Source organism: Platalea leucorodia (genome assembly GCF_965183815.1).
Source record: "Platalea leucorodia genome assembly, chromosome: 4".
Taxonomy (NCBI): Eukaryota; Metazoa; Chordata; class Aves; order Pelecaniformes; family Threskiornithidae; genus Platalea; species Platalea leucorodia.
In genome coordinates this window covers 9,923,602-9,950,622 of record NC_138826.1, presented here as the reverse complement: position 1 = coordinate 9,950,622, position 27,021 = coordinate 9,923,602, and the positions used below count along the sequence as shown (strand labels likewise).

The 27,021-nt window shown below is 39.5% G+C and overlaps 1 protein-coding gene across 1 annotated transcript in view; it reads right to left on the bottom strand.

Annotated features, from left to right (window-relative positions):
• The window catches only part of ABLIM1 (actin binding LIM protein 1), a 109,877-nt gene that overhangs the window by 69,212 nt on the left and 13,644 nt on the right, over nucleotides 1-27,021 (bottom strand). The window contains exons 2-5 of the mRNA XM_082309773.1: nucleotides 25,103-25,286; nucleotides 22,368-22,477; nucleotides 7,362-7,488; nucleotides 6,100-6,193 (exon numbers count right to left, since the gene is read on the bottom strand). Of these exons, the coding sequence (XP_082165899.1) occupies nucleotides 6,100-6,193; nucleotides 7,362-7,488; nucleotides 22,368-22,477; nucleotides 25,103-25,209 (438 nt within the window). The 5' untranslated portion in view covers nucleotides 25,210-25,286. The remainder of the gene's footprint in view (nucleotides 1-6,099; nucleotides 6,194-7,361; nucleotides 7,489-22,367; nucleotides 22,478-25,102; nucleotides 25,287-27,021) is intronic.

Below are 27,021 nucleotides of genomic sequence, written 5' to 3'. Positions count from 1 at the left end.
AGAAAGTGTACTGGTGTAAGAACACAGGACCAGACGCATGAATGTACTGAAGTACCTAACTAAACTCTGTACTGCATGGATCTTTTCAGAGAAGGGTGATGTTTTCACGTGAGCCATGAGCCTAAATCTCCTTAAAATAAATTACTTAAACACGTAGGCTACGAAGTTTCCCTGAAAGTCAATCAACTGAAGCATCTGAATACTAATACTCACATGAGCAAAGTTACTTGCATGGTCAAGTGTTGGCAGAAGGCACATCCTTGGACAACATAAACAGGCATTGTTCGAATAAATCATTTACAGTTCGTATGGGAACTAGCAATGTTGCTACTGTCATTTATTTATTTAGAACAGACTCATTCACATGTAAAGAATCAGCAGAAACTACTCTGAGCCCCTCACAGCACAGGTTTCTAAATTTAGCTCTGAAAACAATACTTGAAGAAACTTACAGGCTCCTCTGACTCACATTCTTTGCCTCTGAAATATGGATATAGTTTCCTTACACAACCATAGCAGCTTTCGCTGTTTGTTTGTTTTTTTCCTCCATAATTGTTATTATTTATTTCTAACTTCAGAAGTCAAGGTGCCTCAGAACTGACATCTTTCAGAGTTAGTTGCAGCACAGATGAGACATCTTACAATTCTGGCACATTAAAGTAACAGTATCTACAAGTACTAAACCTCCTTCACATTAAATACCACATCTTAAATTACTACTCCTCTTTAAAATCAGGGGAAACTCAGCATAAATTACAATATCAAACACACATTTAGAACCTGACCTTGCAGGTTGAAGTCAAGGGAGCCTTCTGGTGCTCTGGCATTTCTCTTTTCAGGTCCATCTGCTAAAATGGCATTATGCCACTGCTTACAAGGTGGGGTGCAAGCTTCAACAGTGCACAGGAAACAAACACAGGGCAGGGAGCAGCCCATCAGAACAGGAACTCGAGCTATGCACAGCCAAGAGAAATCACACAGTGGCTTTTTATTTGCAAAGGAATATTAAGCAAGTAGTACTATAAAAATAAATGGGTGAAGTAGCAAGATGGTTGAGGGATTTGTTAGTAGATGTATACATCCTGATCTCTAGATCATGAGATCAAATCCTGTTCGTATCAGTAACAGCCAAAAAAAGTGGAAATTGTAAGACCTGAATCTTATTTTCAGGCTTTCTGTATGATTTCATGCAAATTATCTACCTGTTTCTGCCCTGATGTCTTCTTTCTGCAGAACTAAAAGAATACTACTAAGAAGTTTTGTAAAACACCTTGGATAAGCAGAGATGAATTACATGGATATAGGCATGATCCGCGTTCTCTGAAGTCAATGGAAAGCTTCTCATTGATTTACCATATTTTGAATTAAGCCCTGGAGGAATAGTTATATTGTGTATGATAACCACGTTAGACAAAAATGGTTTAGGCCAGCATCTTTCAAATAGCTAAATATGTGCTGAAGTTTACTTAGATTTGTGGAGTTACACGTGTCTACACGGGAATTTGCAGGATTAGGATCAGATGGGCATCTTTCAATAGGCAAGCCTTGAGGCTATGAAAACAACAGCTTAGTGGAAAGTCTATGTGAAAGTCCTCACTCTCACTATACCGTTATTGCCTGATAAAAATGTTTTTCACCAGAGTTACCAGGAAATGAGTAGTTTTTCGTAAATAAAGATTCCTTTCTGCTGGAGAAACCCAAGGAACAACACTGATCTCTGTTGCCTTGACAACATTATCCTAAAATACTCAAGTATTGAAGTATCCCGTATGCTCAAGAAAGTTGCAATATCTATTTCATATTAGATACTTATCACATTTACTGTGTTGGCATGCGCTCATCTATCATCTGTGACTACTTGTCACAGAAAGTTATGTGCCGAATAATACATGAGAAATATCTGAGCTGACTTAAATGCACATGGTATTTTTCTTGCATATTTTCATGGCTATTGAAAGTTGTTAGATCTGTGGCCTAGAAAAAGAGCATTCTTTCATGGTATGTGGATATTAGCAAAATAAGTACTCTTTCTAGTAATACATTTCTTAACTGAGCAGAGGGATCACCTCTACAGAAGGGCTGGAGGGAGTCCATCCTCTCAAGGCTTGAATCTCAAGGTTTAAACTCAAACGTTGGCCTTTCTGACAGGCTTTGCTGAGGGTGCCTACCAGGGACACAGCATAGCTGCTCCTGAGATGAAGACTCTTAGGTCCACACCAGGAGTGGTTGTCTCTGTTGCTGGCTGCTCATTGTAGAAGACTGAAAGCCTGATTTTTCAGAGGTGCTAAGTCATACTGAGGGACAAAAATGAGCAGGAGCTGCAAGCCTGCAATGTTGCAAAGACTCTCTGTTTCTCTTTAAAGAAAAAAAATAATCTCTTACTGGAAAAATAGATACCACCAGCCTCTGTGAACCCAAAGCTAAGTTTCATGCTTTCATTTCCCTTCAGTTTTTCAGCTTTTTTTATGGACTGTCCCAGATGTATTAAGAATAAGCAGAAAATAAAGCAGCACTGCAATGGCATGCTGCAAATCGCTTCTGATCCATCAGAGGGAAGTGTTTCTATACAATTTATTATATACTTCCCTCCAATCTCTTCTAATAATTTATTTGGATGAAGATGCTGAAATAGTATGTACTCTGCTCATGACATAACAAATTATTTTATTGACAAATAAAATGAAAGATATTGATCAGTGAATTTACTACTACCATTTTTATTAACAAAGGCAAAACACAAAGTGTTTTGTTTGTTTGTTTGTTTTTTCCCACGGGACATTAGTAGGCATAACTTGGGCTGGTCAGTGATGGCATAACCTCGACCTTGACAGTTCCTATAACTGTGCTACATCACACCAAGAATGTGTGCCTCTCACCCCAGAGAGGCAGCAGGACAAGAGACAACTCACATGATATAAACCAGCAAAAATACCCAAACTTGCCAAAGAAACGTTGCCAAAGAAAACAAAGAGGGAAGACAGTAATCCTCCTGTGAGGATCTCCAGCTTCATCTAAATGAAAACTTCAGGTGTACTGAAAGGTTGTGGGTGATTTCCTGTACTGGATAAGGAGATTGTTAATTGTCGTGCCTCAAATCGGTCTGCAGCCCTTCCTGAACCGTGGCATCCTGTTCTGTGAATTATCTTCCACAGCCCTGTGGCTGCTTCCCATCTCTCATCTCCATTGTTACCAGAGGATTTATGTCATGCTCTGACCCCATCCTTTAGACTACCTTTTCTGCCCAAAGGGGCACATGTGCTGACACATGATTTTCTCATCCTAAGTTTCGACTTACTAGTTCCTTTAGTCTAATTTAGAGGCGTTAGTACTGCCTTTGGAACTGGGCATCTCTGACACTGTGAAAGGTTTCTAGGATGAGGCAAGAAACTAGCCCACGGTTTTGATAAATTGCTCTGATTATTGAATGTTAGCTGCTCACCTGTATCTTCCAACCTTTTCAAGCACCACCTAATGACAGAAAGTGCTTGAATGTCTCTCCTGCATCTGCATTCCCAGACGATACCTGGAGAACTCTATTCATGGACTATCCAGACTGCTAATACATACTGCAATGCAGTTAAGCCAGTGTCTGAATGGCCTCCCGGACTACACAGTACTGATTTTGTTAGGGAAAGTTTCTAAGGACTTGTCCTATCTACACCCTTCAGATAGCAGTCAGCCTTCAAATGTCATTTAAGCAGATCAGGAAAGAGTTGCACTATATGAGTAATTCAACTTCTACAGGTTTTAGAGGAGTTTGGTCTTAGCTACATATTGAGAACTACTGCCGCCCTCTACTGTATTATTATGGGTTGTGCCTCTGATAATCAATGAGAGCCACAAACAGTCAAGCAAAATTTCTAGTCTGACCCAAAACTTAGCATGCTTGACGTTCCCTTGTATTGATAAGATCATTCGAAGGGTCTGTTTCTAACTCATCAGCATATTCTGATTCTGCAGGCGCTAGGTCAAATGGGAAAATCTTTATCTTTTTGCCTGATTTTGACGCTTAGAAGAGGTGGATCCTTGGAAGACGTTGGACATCGTTTTATTGCTTCAGCAAAATGTTGTCTCTTCTTCTGATAATAAATAGCCATCAGAAGAGTAAGAACTATGGAGTGAGAAACCAGCCTTGGGGCCAAAATGACTGCATCAAGGTTCTGCCCGGGACACAATGTCTCTGATAACCTGAACTTTAGCTTAGATTATGATGGACAGCTAAGTCCTAGTTCAATTAAACTAATCTTTCCTTAGTCTCAACTTATTCAGTTCTGAAAGGATACAGCTCATGATGCCCTCAAAAAGCTGGATTTCTTTCTCACTGATGCTAGGAAGAGTAACATGAGTGCAACCTTGCTATAGTCACATCCACTACACAAAAGGCTCCAAATAAGAATAGCTTATTTCTTCCCAGCTCTCCACAGACTCCAATAACCTTCTCTTTTATCATTTTCATCTCCGTGCCTCTGAATAGGTTGCATTGCTTGTATGTTAGGGCACTTATCACGTGCATCTAAAATAATTTTGGAATTATTTTATGCTTCCCAATCTCACAAATCCAATTACTTGTCTCCTGCAGTGCTTCCCACACCGGAATGCAACTATGGTGTCACCAATACATAGTACTAAACTGAAAAACTCATCATTAGACAGGAATAGATAAGCAGATGGTAGCAGACCACTAGATCAAAGCCAGAGACACAGCCTTCCTACTCAAGGGAAAACTCAGACTGTTCTCACTAATTATCCACGTGGGTCTCCAAAGGAATTAGATACACATTGCAAACGAGGCAAACTATGAGCCTGGCTAATTAAAAAATTGTACTTCCTTCCAGTAGACGCAGTGACAAATGCAGCAGGTGTCCACACACGTTCCGAATCCCTCATTTGGTGGCTACCATCCTGGTTAATATTCTGAATAGTGAACCAGAGAAACCTCCAGAACTAAAACCACAAGCAGTTACCACTTTACATCAAACCTGAAACTTCCCACATGAGGGCTGACACAGTCTTGCATCTGTAGTAGATGGGACACAAAGAAGAGAACCTGTAATACACATTAACTAGCAAATTCCAGCTGCTTTTATGTCTGTAACGCTTCCAGGTTTTTCTGTTATTTGCTGTAAAACATAACAGTACAGCCAGTTTCTTCTTCACAAAATACACCTGAAACTGAAGTTCTTCGTGGTTGTCCATTTCTTCCACAAACTTTATTATGTAAAGGCTTTTTTCCTAGGAAAAGTGGACTATTAAAAATCACTAAACCTGGAGTCAAGCCATACAGTCCAGCTCCAGACCCCAGCTCAAAGCTCAGGTTCTTTCCATTGAACTGAGTTTCCCACAGGGAAAGGAGATAACAGTTTTGCTTCTCCTATCTCAATGACAGTGTGACAAGGAAGGTCCTCTGCATTTTGCCCCTTTAACATTTCAATGATGACACAGAGGGACCCATGCATAGTTCAAGGACTGCAGCTCAAAGGGGACTCATCACAGCCATGGGAGATGGAGATCAGTACTGACAACAAAAGATACACATCTCTCAAAAGATATGTCCAGTTTCAATGAGAACGCTGAGGACTCCAACTAAGAGTCAACAAAAGAGATGGTTCAGATGTTTTTTGCCTTCTGATTTCTGAACATATAATTTACCTCCAGCAAACTTCTCCCTCTCACCTTCTCAGCGTCGTTTAGATCATCTGGCCTCATTTAAGAAGAGAAATCTCATGTCATAAGTTTTGGCAAACTTATGGTTGCCAAAGGTGATTCCCATACTCAAATTACCTCTATAAATATATCAAATCTGACACAGAATAAGCAGTGCAATAGACTTTACACATCACTATTAAAAGAGAAACATAGAAACCACGGATCCATAGAAATTAGTGCAATTAATTCCCCGTCACATACTTTTCCTGATGACTGCAAAGCTAAAACACTGAAAGTATTTCTGAAAATTAGCAAGTTTGCTCTAAAATCAGCAGGAAAAAAAAACAAAAAAAACCCCAACTTTCCTGTAACAATTTTTGTATCCTCTGCAGTTGCATGAGGACATAATGGGACATGGCTCAATTCTTAAACTCTAGTTTACAAAACACTTACCTCTAGGACTTTCCCAGTAATGAACTGGTGACATGCTTCACATTTGACTCCAAAAAGAACTTGATAGTCCTTTTCACAGTAAGGAGCACCATCTCTGAAAAAGAAAATCCACAAATTACAAACCACCTTTTAATAAATAGGGTACAGCATGACTTACACTCTTCCCTTGTCTTCAGTCTGGAACTCCTACACACAGCAATAGGCAAATGGGAAATATTTTGCAGTAGAAGAAAAAAAAAAATCATATTCTTATTAGTGCCTCTTAAAATTATTCCTTAAATTCCCATCAAGAAAATGCATGCAGCACAAACCACTGAAGTAACGCTCATTCTTTACACCTACAGGTGTAAGAGACTCTACACCTACAGGTGGTGCAGTTCTACAGAATCAGTGGAACTATGTCCATGAGGATGAGAGGAGATCACAGCCTTAAACATAGGCAGATATTTTTTGTTCCCTTCAGCAAAAAAATATTTGGAAGTCAGTAAGAGTATAAGCAGTTATTTTTAAGTGTAAGGTTATGTAGTTTTTTAATATGAACAAGGAACATACAGTAAAAGTGGAAACACTAGTCAGCTTAGGAGTATCTCTCAGGCACTGAACTTCTTTTAAGAAATTACAGATGCTACCTTTCATTAAATATCATACACCCCTTAATGACAGGCTTGTGAAACATACATTATTTCCCTATTTTTTTCTCCTTGTTATATGCTTGAAGGAGGGAACAGAGACTGTATCTTCATTCCCTCTATTTTATCATTATACCACTTTTCCCCATTCTCTTCCTCTACACTTCCTTCTGGGCAAAACTCTCTTTATTAGTTTCTTATATGGAAATGAGAAACACAGTGTCAGGTCAATCACATCATCATGTTTCCTCTGTTCTCTTGCAAAGACAAGCAATGGACAGGTTCCTACTTTTTTTTCCTCAAAATCACATGCTGGAAAGCAAAATGGCACAAATCTTTATCTGGCTAACACAGAAAACGCATGCAGGTATTCACCTAAACCTTTGTGGGGACATGGAGATATACCCTTTTCTGTACTGGTATTAAATATAGACTACTATCATTAAACACCACCTTCTAGTTGCGCTTTTCAGTTTCCTTTCCCAACTCAGCTCTCACTGGCAACAAAGATTTTGGTGTATATAGAAAAAGGGTTAAAACTGGATTTCAAAAGGTGAACTTTGCTGCAAGCTCTTCTCAATTGGCAACAAGAAGTCATGCCAAAAGCGCAGAAGAGATGCAGAGGTTACTTACTTGCTGATATATTCCCCAGTTAGGACCTTCCCGCAGGCCTTGCACTTAAAGCACCCCAGGTGCCACTGCTTATCCAGAGCTAGCAATGCTTGTCCATTTTTTATGTCTCTTCCACAGCCAGCACAATCTGAAAATAAACAAACAAATGCATTTGCTGTCAGTTACTTGGTCCATTAACCCTCATTAACCACCCACCCATTGCAACACTTGATAACCAAAGGGGAGAATTACACAGCAATGCAAAGGTACATCTTCCTTTCCTCAAACACTTCCCAGGTACAAAGATTATATATATTATATGTCATTATAGACATACTCAGTGGAAGAGGGAAAGTACCTCTTCTGGTTTTCATGCTGTTTATGATTCAAAGACTGCCAGGCAAGCTCTGTACAAACTTCAGATGTTGTCAGGAACGAGCTACAAAAATCATCACTACAAAAAGTTCCTGTCTTCTGAAGCAGCATTATTTCTCGTTTTGCTTTTAGCAAGATCTTGACTGCTTACATGAAGCTAAACAAGGAGGCCTGAGTCAGCACCACCAGGATCGCTGCACTTCCCCGTTGGGTGGCAGCAAAGCCCAACGTGTCCACCCAGCTCAGGGGCGGTGGCGCATCCCAGCCGGGACCCGGGGGAGAGACCTCTTTTCAGGCAGGGCCCAAGGCAAAGGTGACAGCAGGGTGACAGCAGTGAAGGCTGCACGGCAGGGCACATTGTCTTCCACCTGCAGGTGTGGGAAACTGTAGTTCTCATGGCCTCTAATCGGCATAGGGACTCTCACTCAGGGATTTTGGTAGTCGACACTCACTTTTCATCTCGATTCTGAAAGACTCTTCGATGGCAAAATGCGAACCTGAAGCCAGGAGCATTGAATGCCGTCTGTCCTGGAGGATGCCACAATGTCTCATGTCACATCAGAAATCTTTGGCTCAGCCCCAAGCTCCCATTCCTCTCCATTCAAACATAAAACACTCAAAGGGATTTCCTGGTAAGGGGCAATTCAGCACATGGTAAGATCTGAAGAGACTGATGTGGCAGACAGCACTGAACTGCAAGGACTGTGCTACAGCCTCTGCGCCCAGCCTCTGGGGACAGAGGGGCTGAGGGAAGGGACGGCCTGGACCAGTGAAGCAGCAAGGGAATGCCCATCAGCTGAGGCACACATGAAAGCCACAGGGGAGACAGCCTGGAACAAAGGATTTTCCATGTTTTATTATCCCCAAACTCAGTGTTCCTTTGGTGAACGTAACATCCTCTCCACACGCCTGCACATCAAGAAATACCAACAAACTGAGCCCACCAGGAACAGAGCAATCTGAGCAGTTAAAGCACCAGGGAAAAGATCGTCCTGGCTGCACTGCTCAAGCTGACTGAACAGGTAGAGCCTGAAAACCTTCAGCTCCTCATGGGTTTACAGCCCAGGCAACACCACACCTTGCAAAAGGGCGAGTCCAAGTTTATTATCACAACTGGTAATGAGAGGAGACACACTTCTCTTGACACCAAATGGCCTCACTTTTGTTTCCTGGATAATGGGCCAAGGGAGCGCCAAATACACGCTGTGCGTTCCTGCTATCCAGGTCACCATTTGCAGCGTGTCCCTCTTTCTGTCAGCGTTCTTCTTCTCTCAAATCCCTTTAAAAATGGGACTAAGCACCATGGTATCTTGTGATAAAATGCAAGTCACAGACTGTTGACACAACTTGGACTTGAAAAGCAACCTTGAGATGTCCTAATACCAGGACTTTGCTCTAGAGGACAAATGTTACAAATTGAAATCATGAAATGACAAGGACTGACAGCACATAATGGATCCCTCTGCTCTTCCGCGCCAGCTCAAGGCTCCGTGCCACTCCGTACCAACAGCAAAGGTTGGCACAGGTCACCGAGGGAGGCTCTGGAATTTGCAGCACGGGGCTGAGGACGGGACAAGCAAACATCTGTCAGGATGGCTTTGGTATGCTGATCTTGCCTTTGGTTTTGAGGGGATACTGCATCATCTCTTGAGGTCCCTTCCAGCCTGCAGTTTCTTATGCTAAATCTGAAACCATGCAATTTGCCTTCCGATTGTGACAACGAATGGGATCTTTCCTCCAGGCTCAGTGGGTGCTGAACTGCAGCTTTAAACAGCACCCATTTCTCATCTTCCTAGCACTATTGCTTCTCCCTAGTGTGCCAGCTTCCACATTCCCGACCTGGGGTCCTGCCAAACTGTGATACATTCCCTGTTACATTAATCCCTCAAAAAATCTGCTATATTTTCCCTGCTTTTTTCAGCTTTATCCAAGAAGCTTTCGTGAAGCTGAAATTTCTCAGATATGGAACCAAGAAAGAGATTTTTAAAGCACTTAGTCGTGCTTCTAACTGAATTTCTGAAGCAGTCAGAATAGAAAAATTACCTTACACAAAAGGTCTATCTAGTCCAGTATCTTTATTGGTGCCAAAACCAGTTAAATGGGGGAAGTAGGGATCTGTGAAGTATCTCTACCTGTTTAATTGCTTCTTGTAAGCCAAAGGTGGTGGTGTTGCACTTCCTTTTGTGCTCATGTGTGAAACAAGGGGTTGATAACATGCTTTCATTATTCTGTAGTAAGAATGACATTTACTTACTCTTTCTGGGTTCCTTGAAGTGTTTTGCAAGAGTAAATTAACATCATTATTTCCATTCTGCTAATATCGCTGATATGTTGAATGTCTAGAATCAAAGTAAACTAATAGCCCAGTACTGCCTTATTAGGCTGAGATGGCTTTTAACTAAATCTGATTTTAACTCTGCCAACACAGTCGGGTATATACATGAAAAGCTAGCAATTATCATTATCTCCTAAAATAGAAAGCAAATAAGGCTGGGTGGGGCTAAGAAAAGACCATTTGTTCATCCAAATTCTACAAATAAAAGCCATTTATGATCTCAGGCCTGCATGAGGCACATTAAAGCCTTTGGCTGAATGTCATCAGCACACAGCATATGCAGGCTGGATCTCGGTATCACAGTAAGCACAATCTGCATCAGCCTAACTTATAACCAGCACATGCTGCAAACAAAAGGGCCGTGAGGTCAGAGTAGTGGTCCACAACCATATGCCAGAGCAGACTTGTACTAAGAAATCTGAAAACCCTTCCCAAAATTTTGTGCAATAGTTCCCACCATGGTTCTCTCTGGCTTCCTAACTGGGCCTAACAGGCTGCGCCCCTTGATCTTGAGCCGCCTTCTGCTTTCTTTTTGTCATATAACCTGGATTCTTCCCTACTCCCATTCCTTGGACAGCCACACATTCAGCTGTGCCAGTATAACAAAGAGGAGGAGGAAAGTGCAGAGCACTAGTTAAAATGCAGAGTGAGCAATACAGTTCCTATATGCACTTATGATCTAAAGAAAAGTATACCACAAAAAACACTATGTGGAATTACATTTGAGCTGAAGGAAGACTTAAGACTAGACACTCCATGGCACTGATTCTCATAAGAAATAGGAAGTAACACATATTCATACGCATGCTGTCCATGCCCAGAATCTTCAGCTGTATGACAGCCATTTCTCAATGAAAGTACTGCAGTATGACTTCAATAAGGACAGGATGATTAGAAGGTTGTCCAGGAATGTCAGGAAAATAATGTATTCCCCCCCAAATCCATCCTAAGCAGGGAAAAAAAGATTGTATCTGAGAGCACTGGACCTATAGATACCCAAATCACGATGTAGCCTCCCTGGGCTGCCTGTGACGCCAGCAGCTGCAGCCTCCGCAAGCAATGTCCACTTGCTCAGACATTGTGTCTAAAAATTGAATTCACTCTCTCTCATAACAGCATTAGCCGACAGCACCGTTTTTTAGCCAAGCAAAAGCTTCTTACACAATTCTCTGCAAGAGATGCTTAAACATACATTATGTCTTTCACATAGTCTGGCTAGGCCTGCTCAATCTGAAGATATATCCTAACGTATTTAAGCTACGGCTCTGGAATAAAATAGCCCAGAAGGGTGTCATATTTGATGTGTCCAGATACAAAACCAAATGCCAATGCCCGGACAAAAGGGCTGTGATGTGGAGTCAGCCAGCCCAAAAGCATGGAAAAGTGGGGGTACAGGACAAGGGGAAGTAGCACAGCACTGATATTGTATGTGATTAAGACCTCCACCCCCCAAGCACCTTAAGCAGCCTCACCAAAAGATGTAGGCCAGGGTGAGCTGCCATCCATGACACCTTGCCTGTAAAGATGCGATGAGAAAATGCATTTCCCTTTTTAGCGTCTGCATCACCCCAGACATCCAGGAGTGAAACATCCTGCACAGCAACCCATTCGTCACTGCCTAAATTAAGCGGTGGATTTTCTTCCTTTGCCTCCCTCCCCTGCTCGCAGCCAATAGCAGGGAGCCCTGATCACAGCGCAGGCAGTGGGCTCGGAGCTGACACAGCTGTATTAACCCTAAGCACACTGCATATAACTTTACCCACTCCCATTTGGATTGCTTTGAAAATTTACTAGCAATTATATCTTTATTTCACATTCTCTGCTCACCCCATATAACTTAGGAAAGGGAAAACACCTCTACCTGCTTTAGCCCTAATGAACATGGTTATGCAAAGTCATGGGCAGGGAGAGTTTTACATGAGCATACTAACTCTGCTCGGTGCACGGTTAGCTCGGTGAACAGCACTAATCGCAGTCTGATCTAATGATGCATAATTAAGTTACCAAAAAGTTCCTTTCAATCCTGATGGCCACTAGTAACGCATGTCTAGATAAAGTCTGAAGCTGCCACAACCCCTACGAGTCACAGGAGTTAATACTCTTTTTATATTCCTTTTGTCACTGTTCCCCTCCCTATAAAACACAGATAAATTAAGTTTTATAAAGACAGCACCAGAAGGCTTTTGCCCTGAAACAGGTAAAGCAGGGCCATATCAGGGGGATTTTTATTAGTATTTTAATTTTTAAAACAAACAAACAAGCTTCCATTGGACTTACACAGAAATACATTGTCAAACATAGCTGGACCTACCGAGCAAGCTACGAGGAACAGTGACTTGGAAGTGAAGAAAGAAGCAAATGTTATCACTGAAGCCAAGGTCAAGAAATCTCTAATTGTAAACAACTCTTAGCCACCCTGAAAAGCAACTCACATCCCAATAATTCTTCTGTGGCAATTTGAAGGTTGCACAATTATAATTTCTCATATAGTTAGGAAGACCAGAGTTTTTCCTCAGTCACCATTTAACCACAGATCAGGCAATGACTTTTAAAAGCTTGTTTTAAAATTAAAAGTTTTGGCGGTATCACGCAGGCTCCTCCAGATCATCAAGATATTTCTGTCAAAGCTAAAAATACAAACTAACTTTGTCCATTTACAGTATGATAAATGCTTTCAAAGTTTAAAGCATAACCATTTGATCATCAGGGCAGTGATGAGTTCTGAAGTCAGAGACGGACATACAATATTGGGAATTTTACATCCCGGATTGAGATCTGAGTATGTAACTCAATTTTGCAATGAAATCTGCTGCCAGACCCTTCCTCTTTGCCAATGCAAGGATGGGAAATGTTTGTCAGAACAAAATGCACTATTGCCCTTTTGCTAAAGGCAAAACAAACCCATGCGGGCAGCCTTGTACTTCTGCAATCTAACAATAAGAGGCTGGGCACATACAATGGAGGGAAATAAATTTCCCATGGGAAGTGGAGTATAACTTTCACAGTTTATTATAAATGGCAAGTTGGGAAAAAATGATATTTTCAAAATAAATATTTAAAGAAAATAAAATTATTTTAGTTGATTAAATATGGAAAGACATCACAATGGCATGAACTGGAATTCTTTGCAACACAAGTCCCTGTTAACCATCTGTGAGTGCCTAACATTGACTTGCCTTTTTAAGAAACAGGTTAATACACATCTTGGATGTATCGTTACTGTAAATAGCTCTTTCATCATCTGATGTAATTTAAAGTGATTTGGAAAGATGGATGCTCTTCCCCAACTCTAATTTGTTAAGACGACGTTATTTTATCAAAGGAGTTTTTATTTTTTCTCCCTCTGTATTTTTGTAAGCATTTGTGTTAGTTTTCTACACAGGAAAAGGAAAGAGAATTTCCCTTTTTTCCACATCTTTCTACACCTGCTTCCCAAAGGAGGCCAAACCAATTGACCTTTTAACCTCTTACTCCTGCAAACTGCCCCTGCAAGCAACGTACCACCAAGTCAGCCTTTTTCCACAACATCAGCCTCGGTCCCTTTTTCAAACCCATGTTACAGGTGTCTGAATGGAAAACTGAAGGGTGAATGAAATAGGAGGAGGAAGAAAGAGCAGACGTGCTACAAACCAAGAGAAGAGTTTTTAATTATTCTGTAAAAGAAAGATAAAGATTATTTTTTTTTTTCCCCCAGCTTAGCTCCCCCAGAGTCCCAGCTGTAAAACTACTCTGAAGTATAAACCACAGCCAGGAATACCTAAGCTGAGGCTAGTCTTTACCCTGTTATTTCTTTTACCACACTTCAGTACTCAGTTCCAGCTGAATTCAAATTCACATACCCCACGTGAATTGCTCAGTTAGCAAACGAGCTTCACTGTTTAATACCCAGCTCATGGATAGCACATTGTGTCTCTTCATCTGCAAACTATTTTGGGTAATTTTCTATTGTTACTCTTGGAAAACAAGCAATTCAAACAGGGTACAAACTCCAACAATAGGAATGAAACATACAGCAACTTTTAGGAAGGTTTTTATGCCCTGATAACCCATGGCAAACTAAGGTCCAGCTAACAACTAATTCTCTTTTCACATTCTTTTTAAGTGACCTCTGATTCCTGACTTACTACTTTGCAGGCTTGCTGAACATCACAATTCCCAGATACTCTTAGCTCTGGAAATCTCCTCCAATAGTTGTGTTTTCCAAGCTAGTGATGCCTCCTCATGCAACACCCATTTACTGAGCAATTCCTTGCACTTCCCCCAGAACTTTCTTTGGAATTACCTTTTGATTAGTACTTCTCCAGTAAAAGTTAAGGAGATGGACATGTTTTGATCCCAGGTTCATGACAGGGTTATGCTTAGACAAATAAGAACCAACACTTATTCAGTACACCTGTATAGTCTATTCACAATTGCTTCTGACCAATTTACATGTAACACAAAAGTATACAATAGAAAAAGGCAAACTGGACTGAAAACACCTTCCTGAAAAACAGTAATTTTTGTGAAGGAACACTTTCTGATAGAAAACTCGTAAATCAGAAACTTCCTGCCCTGCGACAGCTGTATTCTCCATACAGTTGCTGCTCTCCATCACCCAAAAGTTAGTCTGTAACAGTGCTTCATACACTTCCAGAGAAGATTCTAAGGCGATGCATTATAAAGCAGCAATGAAAATACGCGTCCTCATAAAATAAGAAATAGCTGAGTAAATGCAGGCTACTCAAGTTAATTTAGCCATTGTTATGAAACATAAGCAAGGACTAAAATTAATCCAAGAAAGCAATTCAAATTATGAAAATGCCTCAAAAATTGCAAAAATTCTTCAAAAGAATAAGTCTTCTTGGAGTACTCGGAAAAATGGGCCAGCGTCATTGGAAGGATTTATCAAGGGAAGAGCTGCATATTCTTAGGCGTAATCTAATGGCTTTTCCTGGAAAGGAACTGTGCTTGCGTTTGCATCATTTCTCTGATTTTTGTTTCATTTCATGCATGTTGATTTGCTTATTTTATTCTTATAAAAGGGGGCAGGGTAAAATTTTAGACCTACTGTATGCTCAATATATTGAGTCATAAATGTAGTTGCCCTGCAAGGTTATTACAATCAAATTTAGATTAAAGTAAGGAGAATTAAATACTGATATTTAAAAATCAAGGATTTAATTTAAAATCAGAATTTTAAATTTTAATTTTAATTAAATCAAAGTTAAAAATCCAAATGGTATGTGAAAACACAGAGAAGAAACTTGCTTTCTTTTTCCTATCTATAAACAAAATCAGGTATGATAAGATCTGCCACTTTTAAAATCTTTAAGAACATGGTGATCCAAAGTAAATAGTTTTATAAGCTACAGACCCTCAACAAATCAGCAGCTCTAAAATTAAAATATATTTTAATGCATTTACTTTCTTCATGTGTCTAGCAGATTTCAGGTAGTTTCTGAAATTTAAAAAAATCCACAATGCTATTTTATGCATTCTAATTAAATTTCAATTTCGATTCAAATAGAGCTTGACATAAATCATGAGCAAAAACAGTCATTAGGGAAAAATACAGATGTTAAAGAATATGACAAATTTATGCAGAGCTATATTAGTTTAAGTAAATGTATACAGATATGGAATATCCTCATGCTTATCAATTAGCCTTTTATAATTAAAAATCTGAATGTAAAACAAGGTTACAATCAATTATTTTAATCAAGCTTTCCTGCGTTCTTAGGTAAACCATGATTAAAATCAGTGAGTTAAATCACAGTGTTTGAAATCAATCCATAATGACATCTGTGTATATCTTTATTCTATGGTAAATTAAAAAAAAAAAAAAAAAAGAAAAAAAAAGAAAGGTATATAGGACTACATGAGCCCCTTCTGTCAAGTCCCCCAAATCCTCAACTAAATCTCCAGTACCTAAACATAGGTATGCAGGCTTGAACGCACAGAGATATGTGAGTGTTTCTGTATCCTTAGCAGATAAGCCAGGAATTATGAAACAAGAAAATCTTTGTGTTATAGCACACAAAAAATATTAAACCCTTAAGGTTCAAAATTATGGACAGGATTTTAAAAATTACATTTTAAAAATTCATGTTCAAAACCAGAATTGTTGAGCCCATCTAAGTTCCCCAGTGGATTCACTGAAGTTTATGGATATTGTGAGTGTGTAGCCCTTAAGGCAAAACTAGGCTCAGTGTCTTACACTAAGGCCTATCCACATCTGTGCCAAGTATTTGTACAATACCTATATATACTATGCCGCTTTGACACACAGTGTGAAATTGTAGGGTATTTCCTGAGAATGAGCTCAAAATCATGTGTTGGATGTTGCTTAATACCCTTTAAAGCCAAAAAATCACTGCAGACATCTTGCTTACAAATAGCTAGCCAACTCTTCCCCTTCACTTTGTGTGTCTTCCCTATGGACTTGAAGTTTTCAGACAGCTCAGGAAAGAAGGATAAAGAACAAAATAATGAAAACTGAGTCAAATGTGGCTAAACAGTCACAAATCCTAGCTGTAAACTTTTCACAACAACTAAGATTAAAAGGAATTTTGCATCCATTTTATCCACTCGGCTAACTTCTAATGGATAAGTTTGTGATGCCTACAAATCAGCTCAGACATTATTTCTGAATACTGGCAACAATCACCTATATCTTCATTTAATGAAAAGACAGCTATGTCCCAAACATAAAACTGCATTAAGAATTAGAGAGTCTTTAAAGGAGGATTGCAAAGCAGATTTGCTTCTTCTCCGTTCTGATGTTTCCTTGTTTCAAAAACAACCTCACTTCCCCGTCCACTTTCAGTGCAGTGAGGCAAAAAGATGATCCCCATCTTTTCTTGCTCACCTTTTTCTTCAATAGGTAAGGTATAGTGGCTCTGCGCTACTTCAGCATTACCAGAAACCTTGTTGGAAGTTTCAGATATTTACTGGGAGCTTTACTGCATCTTATTTGAAGAGATAAGGCTATTGAATAATTAACAAAGATATCTTTCTCCCACAAGTTCATTAAGGATTAAGCTTATTCTTTATACCACAATAGAGCTAAGATCCCCAGTTGTGAGCCAGGATCCAACTCTGTTAGGCTCTGTACTGATAGGCATGAAAGCATTTGTCCCAGAGAACTTAACATTCTTTGAACCAGAACATAATGTGCAAAACAGACAAGGACAAACATGCAAAACAGTATTGTGAAATCTCCACGTGGACGCCGGCTGGCCGGGGAACAGCTGCATCAACAATTATTTATGCACATGTAGCACTGGCCATTTTGAAAACTCCGGTCCACCTCTTGGCTGTAGTGCAATGCTCTTTACTCACAGGAGAGACTGTTACAAAGAAAGGGGAGTCGACATATCTTCCCCATGCTTCTTTCCAAACAGTGTCATCACTGGATATCTCGGCATGTATAGGACACAAGTATCTATTTCACTGAAGAAGAGGAAGCTGTGAAAGTCTCTGTCATTTTAAAAGATGATGGATTTTTCAAATGAAAACTCTTGCTAGGTGATTGTAACACTTAGTTTCTTTTGGATAGGGAGGGTTTTGCTATCCATCTAGAAAGCCTGCTTTTCATTTGAAATGCAATTTCTTAATTAGTTCATGCACATCACTAAAATGATCCAACCTTGGAGCAAAAAGGTAATCAGAAATAACTAAAACTTCCTTACCAGCACTCAGAGAAGGAACCAACAGAGAAAGGGCTCAATGTCAGGTAGAGAAATAACATAACATTCTTATTACTGAAGTGCTTTATCATGGAAATAGTGAAGTGGAATGCCTAAGGCAAAAAAAAAAAATCTCTGTTTGAGGAAGAGGGAAATGTATTAAACTGTGTTCAAAGACACGTCGTCCTTCAGAATTTCAAAGATGATCCCTGAGCCAGAAGACCGCTGGTTCGAGTTCTGCCAGCACAGACTGCTGGCACCACCTCACGTGCCTGCCCCTAGTGTGGGGCATCTCTCTATGGCTGCTCTGCTCTCACCTGTACTTTTCACATCTCTCGTGTGTTCAAGAAGAAATGCAAGCCAGCATGGTACTTTTTAAAAATGAAGGTCTGATTAAACTAGGGATTTTTAGGCTCAACTGTCCGCATCAGTTCACTTACCAGCTGCCTTGGTGAGAATTCACTGATAAGATGCCCTAATGGAGAAGTATCAGAGAAGGTAAGCCTGTTAATGTGGCCAATCTACTTGCCTCTGCTTCGCACACTAATGCGAATAGAAATCCAGTGTGTACCCTCAGCCACTACTCATTTGGCCACTAGGGGAATAAAATACTTTGAAATGCTGGAAAGATGTATTTATAAAGCTCACCCTACTCTTTCAAAGGTACCTAACCCTAACATGGATGACGAATAAGGATTTAGGCAGACTTTAGGTTCTTGCACTTCTCCTTACACAAGTTAAAACCACACAAATTTTCTAATTTTTATGACTTTAGCATCACTAGGTAAGACTCAGGCAGCAGTACAATACTTAGGACTGCATCATCTAAGCACCATAACATCTTCAATTTGTCTATAACCACAACATACTAGCAAAGTACCTACCCCGATACATAAAACATGTATGAAAAAAATCAGAAAGCGACACTCAGAATTCCCAGGTCCAAGGGAAGTAAGCACTAGATAATCACTCCTCTGACAACATGGAAACAAGAAACCATGGATTGCCAAAAAACATAAAATAGTAACAACAACAACTTCAAACGTTTGACTTTGGCTTTGACTCTTTTTCACTCTAAATTACAGCATGAAAGTAGGAAAAAGCCCATGTAATTTGCAGATTTTTAAAGGTGACCTTCAAAAACAGTCCACTGAATATGCGATAAAAAATGCTGAGGGACAGTGAAATAAGGCTGTCATACATGGAACAGAGATACAATACAGGAGATTTTAATTAAAAGAAGATAAAATGCAAGGGAAGGGGGAGGGTGGGGAAGCAGGGCATCCATCACCAAACAGCCAAGCACACAAGCTGCAGTCTTGCCTAAAATTTAGAAGCAATAGATGCCTGCACAATTGCTTCTCTGGAGGGACAATATGGACCATAACAAAGACAGGTGTGTTAGCATGTAGCTAGAATACAAGTAGAAAGAGTTTAAGATAATACAAACTAGGCAATCGTGATGTTGTATACAAAACCTCGACATTGTTTAAAACATAAATAGTAATTACCAGGATACATTACTTACATGACTCCTTTATTGGGACCCAAAGAAAATAACTTCCCGTCTTTGGCAGATTCTTGAAAACCCTGAACTATACAAGCCATCAACATCACACTTCCAGTCAGTGTTGTCTAGCTGTCCCCTGCTTCTGGGCTGCTCTGCATCTGTCCCAGTTACTTTGCTTTACAGATCACATCTCATTTATCAAACTGTCATATGAAATAAAACAATAACAAAAAAGAACACCACCCATTTAATTTGTCTGCAAAGCTGTTTATAGGTATTTTGTATTAGATTTCCTGCTGAATGAAATGAATGAATGAGAATCCCAAAGCTAGCGCACTGTGTACATCTCGCAGTGCCTAAGGAACAGAGTTGACTAAATCATGAATTGTGACTACTCGATAGTATCTGTATACTGAAAAAGACTGCCTTAGAAAATTAAAATAAAAGAAGGAGTCACTGAAATGGTTCTTCAAGAAAATAGCTATAATTGTTCCAGGCAATATACGTGCAGTGAAAGAAATATATTATTAATATAATTAAGGTAAATAAGTACCACGGAACCAACTAATATTAAACAAAAAAAAAAAAAAAGAAAATTAATCAGTCAGTATTTTTCCTTCTGATTTTCATTGGTGTGCACTATAAAAGAGTGTAATAATATTCAGGTTCACGTTATTCAAGATGTTAACCCCTGGATTTAGCAGCATTTGATTTTCCTTGAAATCATCCAAGAAAAGCTGTCAATAAGCCTTTCCTTTATGTGAAGTAACAGACATCAGAAAACAGCAGGTCAACATTAATGCAGACATTCTAGTGAACAGAAGGCTTCCTTTTACATTACATAAACCAATCAAACCTGATACACTTTCAGTGTATTGAATTTCCTCACTTCCAACTTTGTTTTAAGGAAAGCCTCGGCTAGTAATCTACTTGGAAGTAACCAGGGGAAACTGACAGCAATATAGGCTATAAAATAGGTGCATAGTATGAATGAGATTCTCTTCTAAAAGAACTTGCATTAAAAAAAACACCCCTTAAAAAAAGGGCAAAGCATTAGAAAAAATTGATGTGTCTGATTCAGCCAGCAGAAGAGATGTGGAAGCAATCTCGAACAGCTTACACTAATTAAAATTTACTCTTCGGTGCCAGCAAGAAAGAATTCTCTGTATTTAAGTCAACTTTTGCACAAAGCTAAAGCAGCAGCTGGCATATCTTTGAAGACAGAGGACGCTTCATTAGTATTCTTTTAATTGAGTTTTTCTGAACTTATAAACACATGCTGGTCTCACTTTTATTTCTCTGTTTTGGAGAGTTTTGCTCTAAAATGACCAGAAACTCTGTACTATATCTCCCTACAAGTCTTTCTCCATAAAAGAAAAAGATGCACAGTGGCAGGTACTAGCAGATTTCGAAGCAGTACACTCTAAACTGTTACAAGCAGGAGCTCTCTTGCTGCATGTATTGGTAAGGCAGTTTGCCCAGCAGGACCCAATTCTGACTAAAAAAACATAATAAATCTCATCACAAGTAGCAGGAAAGATTGTTTTATAATCCTTGCTACCTAAGACTTCAGTGTGGAACCCAAGAAGCAATTCAATTGGAGACTATGGCTATCAGGAAGCGACTCTCCAGCTCTTTTGCTTGCTCACTATCAGACAATTTTATCCCATCGTTTGCTAGGGGGCATTTTGGCCCCTGGAGTCACGTATCCGGGAAGCGGCCACGCTGCTGGACAAGTGCGCCGCTGTTTGAGAACCAGATGTAGTGTGATCCAGATACTTCTGTCATTGAACACCAGTCGCCTGGGAACCAGTGCTCTGACATGCTTAGAAAAAGAACGTCAGTACTGTCCAAGGTCCCTATGCCTTGCAGTTCCTTGCCAATTCTGTCTCCTAAATATCAGTAATTCAAATACAATTTCCACATCATTCCTTTGTCTCAGAAGGATTGTCTGGGTGCCTGAAGTACCTCATACATTTCTATGTTGGTTTGTAAGTCTTGTAAGGCTTTTTTTTCAGGTTCCTAAATTCTCCCTTAACTAATTGGGCCTGTGCATTTTCAGCTCCAAATCTACATTTATAGTGGAAAAGTATCACTTAACAAACAGAAAGGCGTGATCACAAAAAAAGTCTCTCGTTTTCCACTTGACTAAGTGTCTGATTACATGTCGTCAGGCAAATCAGATAACCTGAGATTTACTTGCCTCATCCACTGAGCACAAACATTATCCAACTTTGCCTTTACATTGCACTTTATAATCCTAGGATCTCAAAGCCAAGTACCAGTACAAAATACACAGTGCCTCCCTGAAGGAAACCAACACTGGTGGAAAACTATGTAATGTCACAAGGAAATCTACGGCAATTTTGAATTATAAAACTATACTGAATAAGTCATGACACATTAGAGTGCTGAGTACAATCCAGCAGTCTGAGAAAGAATCAGAAATCCCCAAAGATTTTAAAAACTAACTACCAGAGCTGGAGATTAATATCAGTAATTTACAAATTATCTTTTAAAAGCATTAAAATCCAACAGTAAACCAAGTTAATTTCCCTCCCAAACTTTCTTCATTCTCTCTCTTCCCCCTTAGCTTGCTTTCTCTCTTTCTTGTAATGGTTTCTTGAGGTTCTGATCACAGTATCATTGTGGTATCAGTCTACTGGAAACATAATCCTAGCGATACTCCTTTTAAAGGATAAATTAATTAAAGTGTTAAATAGTAGAAGAAAATTAATTTCCTCTGACTTTGTCCGCTTTTGAATACTTAAACCTGCACAATTATACATAAAAAAATGGAATCTATCAACTCTGAAACCTCAGATTTCATCAATTAGATACTTTTCCAGTGCCTATAAAAGAAAAATCAGCCCTTTTAAAAAAAAACAGTCATTAGGGAAAAGTCATTTGTTCATATTGAAATGTGTAAGTGTCTCTTCCGACCTGTAGTACCAGACGCTTTTAATGAAAGGGGGAAAAAAAGAAAGAAAGAAAAATAGATGGTTCCCAGAGATAGCTCAAATTTCTAAAGGTGAAGAAAAATAAAAAACCCCAAAAGATTGCATTAAATTAGTTTCAACCAAATGTTGATGAGCCTGAGAAAATGAGAGGCTTCAGAAAGAAGATGGCACACTTACTGCTTGAGGCAGACAATTCTTTTGGACTGGAGGACATTGGCTGAGCACACATCTGACAGAGACAGTCCCTTCCATTAAAGGTAACTCGATCGCCTGGTGGAAATGGACGCCTGGAGAGTTAAATAGAAAAAAGTATTTTAGCAAAGATTATGCCAGAAATTTTCCTCTGTTCCCTACGCCTTGAGTTTGCTGCCTTCCCTCAGTGCAATCAATATTTTACAGAAACTCAGGCCAAACAGTTTCTGCAATGTGGCCTTGGCAAAGCCAGGGACTGGAAGCAATCCAATCCATGGATGCAAGCAGAGCAGAGGTTAGACATGCCTTGTACTTTGGTTTTAAAAAGTTATCAAACATACTTTATCTAAAGAGTAGCCAACAGTGAAATCTGCTTAGACACAACAGCTACATTTATGATGGTCTCAGCGTGATGTTGTGGATAGCAAATAGTACAGAAGAGAACTCCAAGGAAGAATCAGAATTGGTCTTGAGGCTAGTAAAGGAATGCGGAGCTCGTCACTCATAAATACACTAATTTCATCTGTATTCAGCAATGAAATATATGACTATATTACAGTGGATGTAGCTGTTGGCAAAAAAATGAAATGTTATTCACATTCATTCTCCTAGAGATTTAAAATAGGTATCTACATTACAGAACCACCACTGTAATTGCTACCTGTGCGGATGGTGTTAGGAGAAAGGTAAAGGCTGAATGCGCTACGGAAATTTGAGATTATTTGCTGAACCCAACAAAATGTTAAGACCATGCATTGGGCAGAAGTTGACATTGCTGTTATCTCTTATTTGGTATATAAATCAGAGGACGAAAAACATTTTGTATGAGCATTTCACTAAAATGAGAAGGTTCAGTAACTCCAAATCTTTAGTAAGTAGCTTTAGCTGCTGAGTACAGACCCCACTACACCACACCTTGCTCTAAAACTGTGCTTAACAAGTGAACACCCACTTGTTTCCACAAAACAAAATGTTTACAGCATTGTTCTAGTTTCCTTTCCACTGCCATTCCTAAGTGGGCCATAAATAAATCAGCAGCAATACTGCATTTCATTAATCTATTCCAAGGACTCATCTTTTGTTCATTCAACATAAAAAGATTAATGCAAGTCAGCGTACAGAAAATTGATGTCATGTTTCATATTCTATCATCTACTTTCACACTGTCCTTGGGAAATAAATCTGAAACACACACATCACATGATTATCAACATGCAGTAAATTCAGACACCAGTAAAACCAAATGGAAAAACAATCAAAATACTTTCAATAGAAAAAGTCTTGAAAACGTACCAGGCTATAGGACAAAGTACTTAAACTACTCATCAGAGATAGCTATGAAAGATTAGGGTAGCACCTGGCAAGTCTGCCACACTAATACCCAGACGCATCATATGATGATATCTCCAACAAGGTACTGTCTCAAAATGCTGATTCTTGCCTTTCTCGTTCATGTCATCTTCCTGCATTAAGTTTCAGACAATTTGACTGCTGTCAGATTCTGATTTCTGGAGAACTCCACTGCCCTATTTCCCTCCAAGAACACAAAGGAACAGGCCCTGCCTTTTGGGTCCTCGCTCTCTATGAAATCCACCTACATCTCTATCTGATGCTTCTTATGTGTCCCTCAGGCATTACAGTGAAACTGATTTAAGAAAAGTTCCGTTCTACTTGCAGGGCTCAGAACTGCAGAAATGAACAACCTGATGGCCATCTTAATTCCAGCTTAGTAAATCATAAGTATACACATAAGACTGTTGGCTTTCTGTAGAATCATGATGGCACCATACCACTTCAGTTTCACTTTATGTCTAGAAGCTTATTTTTACTACTATAAAAATGTGCCACTACTATAAAAAAAAAAACTACAGAAGCTTTATTTCCCCTAGTGTATCCAAAATACTGTGCTGATAACCATAGCAATAAGCTATATGCTAAAACAGCCTAAATTCTAGCACAGTCTCAGTGCCTAGAGCCAGCTAATAGAGAATACTATGCATAGGGTCTTTGGGTTGAGTTTAAGCTATAAAGCTCAGCTGAGATTTTCAAGTATAGAACTGCTATGAGATCATGTGGAAGATTTGGCCAGCAGTCTCCTAAATTATGAATTGATACCTTCATGAGAGTTTAAACAAAAATACAAGTTAAACATGCCACCTTTTGTCCCATCCACACAGCCTTAGCTAACTTCTTTTTATTCCCTGGAGAACTGGAGACTGGTTCTCTTATTGGGGACAAGAAATAGTATTTGGGAAGAAGATGGGGATCACAGTTGTCTCAAAGCCATGCGTTCTTACATGATGTGAAAATGAGTCTCCAGTACCTTTTCAATTGTTTAACTGTTCTTATAGCCTAAACGACTTCTCTGTTGTAGTACCCAGAATTTTGCTTTGTTTCTCCCATAAAGCTGAGCTGATCATCTGAATGCAACTCAACCCATGTCCATCATCTCAACATGTAAGCCTGATATTAAATTCTTTCATATGTGAGAGTAACCTCCCAAGAACAGGGAACTGCATGTAACAGAGCAGCTGTGTCCCCCAAATAAATGAGTGGTATTTTGAAGACCCTCAAAGTCAGACTTGCAGCAGATCTTTTCCAACCAAATGCTTCCCACAGAGAAATATGTCTTGAGACTTGTGTCTCATGGTGATACCTTTCTCCCTGTTTTCCTTGTACTGGGTTCATGCTGTGTTAGTTGAAAGGGATGACTGACTTACTTGCAAACGGTGCAGGCAAAGCAGCTTGGATGGTAAGTTTTTCCCAGAGCTGTCACAACTTCTCCTTCCACGAATTCCCCACAACCGTTGCAGCGGGTACCATACATGCGCTGGTAATCCAAGGTGCAAAGATATTCCCCATTCTTAATGAAAAAGCCTCCTTGTGCCAAGTCACAGCCACACACTGGAAGAAAAAAACCACACAGATTGAAAAAATATACCTACTAAGGATGTCAGCAACAGTCTATGCTGCCGACAAATGAGATGACCCTGGTGGTCTTGCTCCCTTCTATCAGATTTTTGCTTTCTCCTCCTGTCACTACGTGCCTTGACATCCCAGGAGATGGTTGGTATTCTCTGGCTACAAGAGAGCTTGTAATAAAGACCTTCCTTGGAGAAACCCATGTAATCATAACTTGCATGTACTTGGTCCTTGCCAAGACCTCAGTTACCTCCAGTCATTCAGTTAATCATGTTATCAGAGTTATTTATACCAATGCAATCTTGCTTTCACTTTTGGGACTGGAGGTGAGCAGAAGAAAAGATACGATTCCATAAATAGGACAGATTTTACTCTTTTATGCACTAGCTCACATTTTTCCTGCAAGCACGTGCTTTATTTTAAGAAGCTTTCAAGGTGCTGTGCCTTTTTGAAACAATGAATATTTTAGAAATGTTGTACAGTTTAGATTAACTCTTCCAGTCCCCAGATAACACTGAGCTGCTCCACCATCACTGCGTTAATACTTTTTTTACTAAGTATGATCTTTGAAATGTTCAGGTTGATCTTACAGCATTAATTTAGACATAAATACCAGGAGAAAGCTGGAGGGAAGAGACAATCAAGCATTAAAAATCTAAACACATCTCCACTATATACACTTCATGATACATGCAGCCAAACTATACAACAGTATATTGGATACCAAATAAAGCAAATAGGAACAAGGAGTATTCCCCACCTGTATTCTGAAAAAATTAATGTCCCAAGAACCTGTGAGTGCCTAATCTGCATCAGTCTTGTGTTAGTCTTTCACATATTATACTCCCTGTACTTCATGAATTAGATAAACAACTCTAATATTTGGATACAGACTTGTGGCCATGTACAACTTTCTTTCTTCAAAAATAATTGTATCAGTAAAAGACTGAAGGACCAGTCAAGGAATTCTGCAACTTGGCAGTTTTTCACTGTTAAATGCTTATTCACCCAAACCAAAACACATCACAACCAGGTGCCTGTTTTGCTTTAAGAAAATATTCATAGTGCTACATTGGCATTTCTGGTCAACACAGGAGACAGAAAGCAATCCATCCCAAAACAGCCAACTCCTATGAAGATAAAGTGCCATGGGAGATGGGAAACTGAATTTCACACTTCCTGTAGCTTGCGTTGAACAGGACTCGAACCTACCTATTTAACGTCCCACAGCAGCACCAAAAATACTACTTGCTTCATGTGAGCTTTTAAAAGTTCTCTTTATTCACTTCAGCAAGAAAGCACAAATAGGAGCTGCTAGATGAATTCTTAAACAAATATACATATGGCAGCTCCCAGGCATTTTAGTTTCACCCACTCCTACTGCTGCTCTGTATGTTGCTGTATCTGTGTAATTCAGTAAGAGAAACTACTCTTCACAGTGGTCTAGGACACTAGCTTAACTCTTACTCTGCAAGCAATTCCAACTCATGCCTCTTCATAACATTCAAGTACATTCAGATCAAATATCAGAAATATCAAATATCAGAAATTCTGATTATTAAGGGGAAATAAATAAGCAGCATTCTAAGTCCTTGCAGTTGCAGAGTCCTTGAAAAATTAAAATATGAAATACAGAAAGATTATTGGGGGAACTGGGTTCGATTAATCTCTCTGCCACAAACTCCAAGCACAAAGTTATGCCCATTTGTTCTCTCCC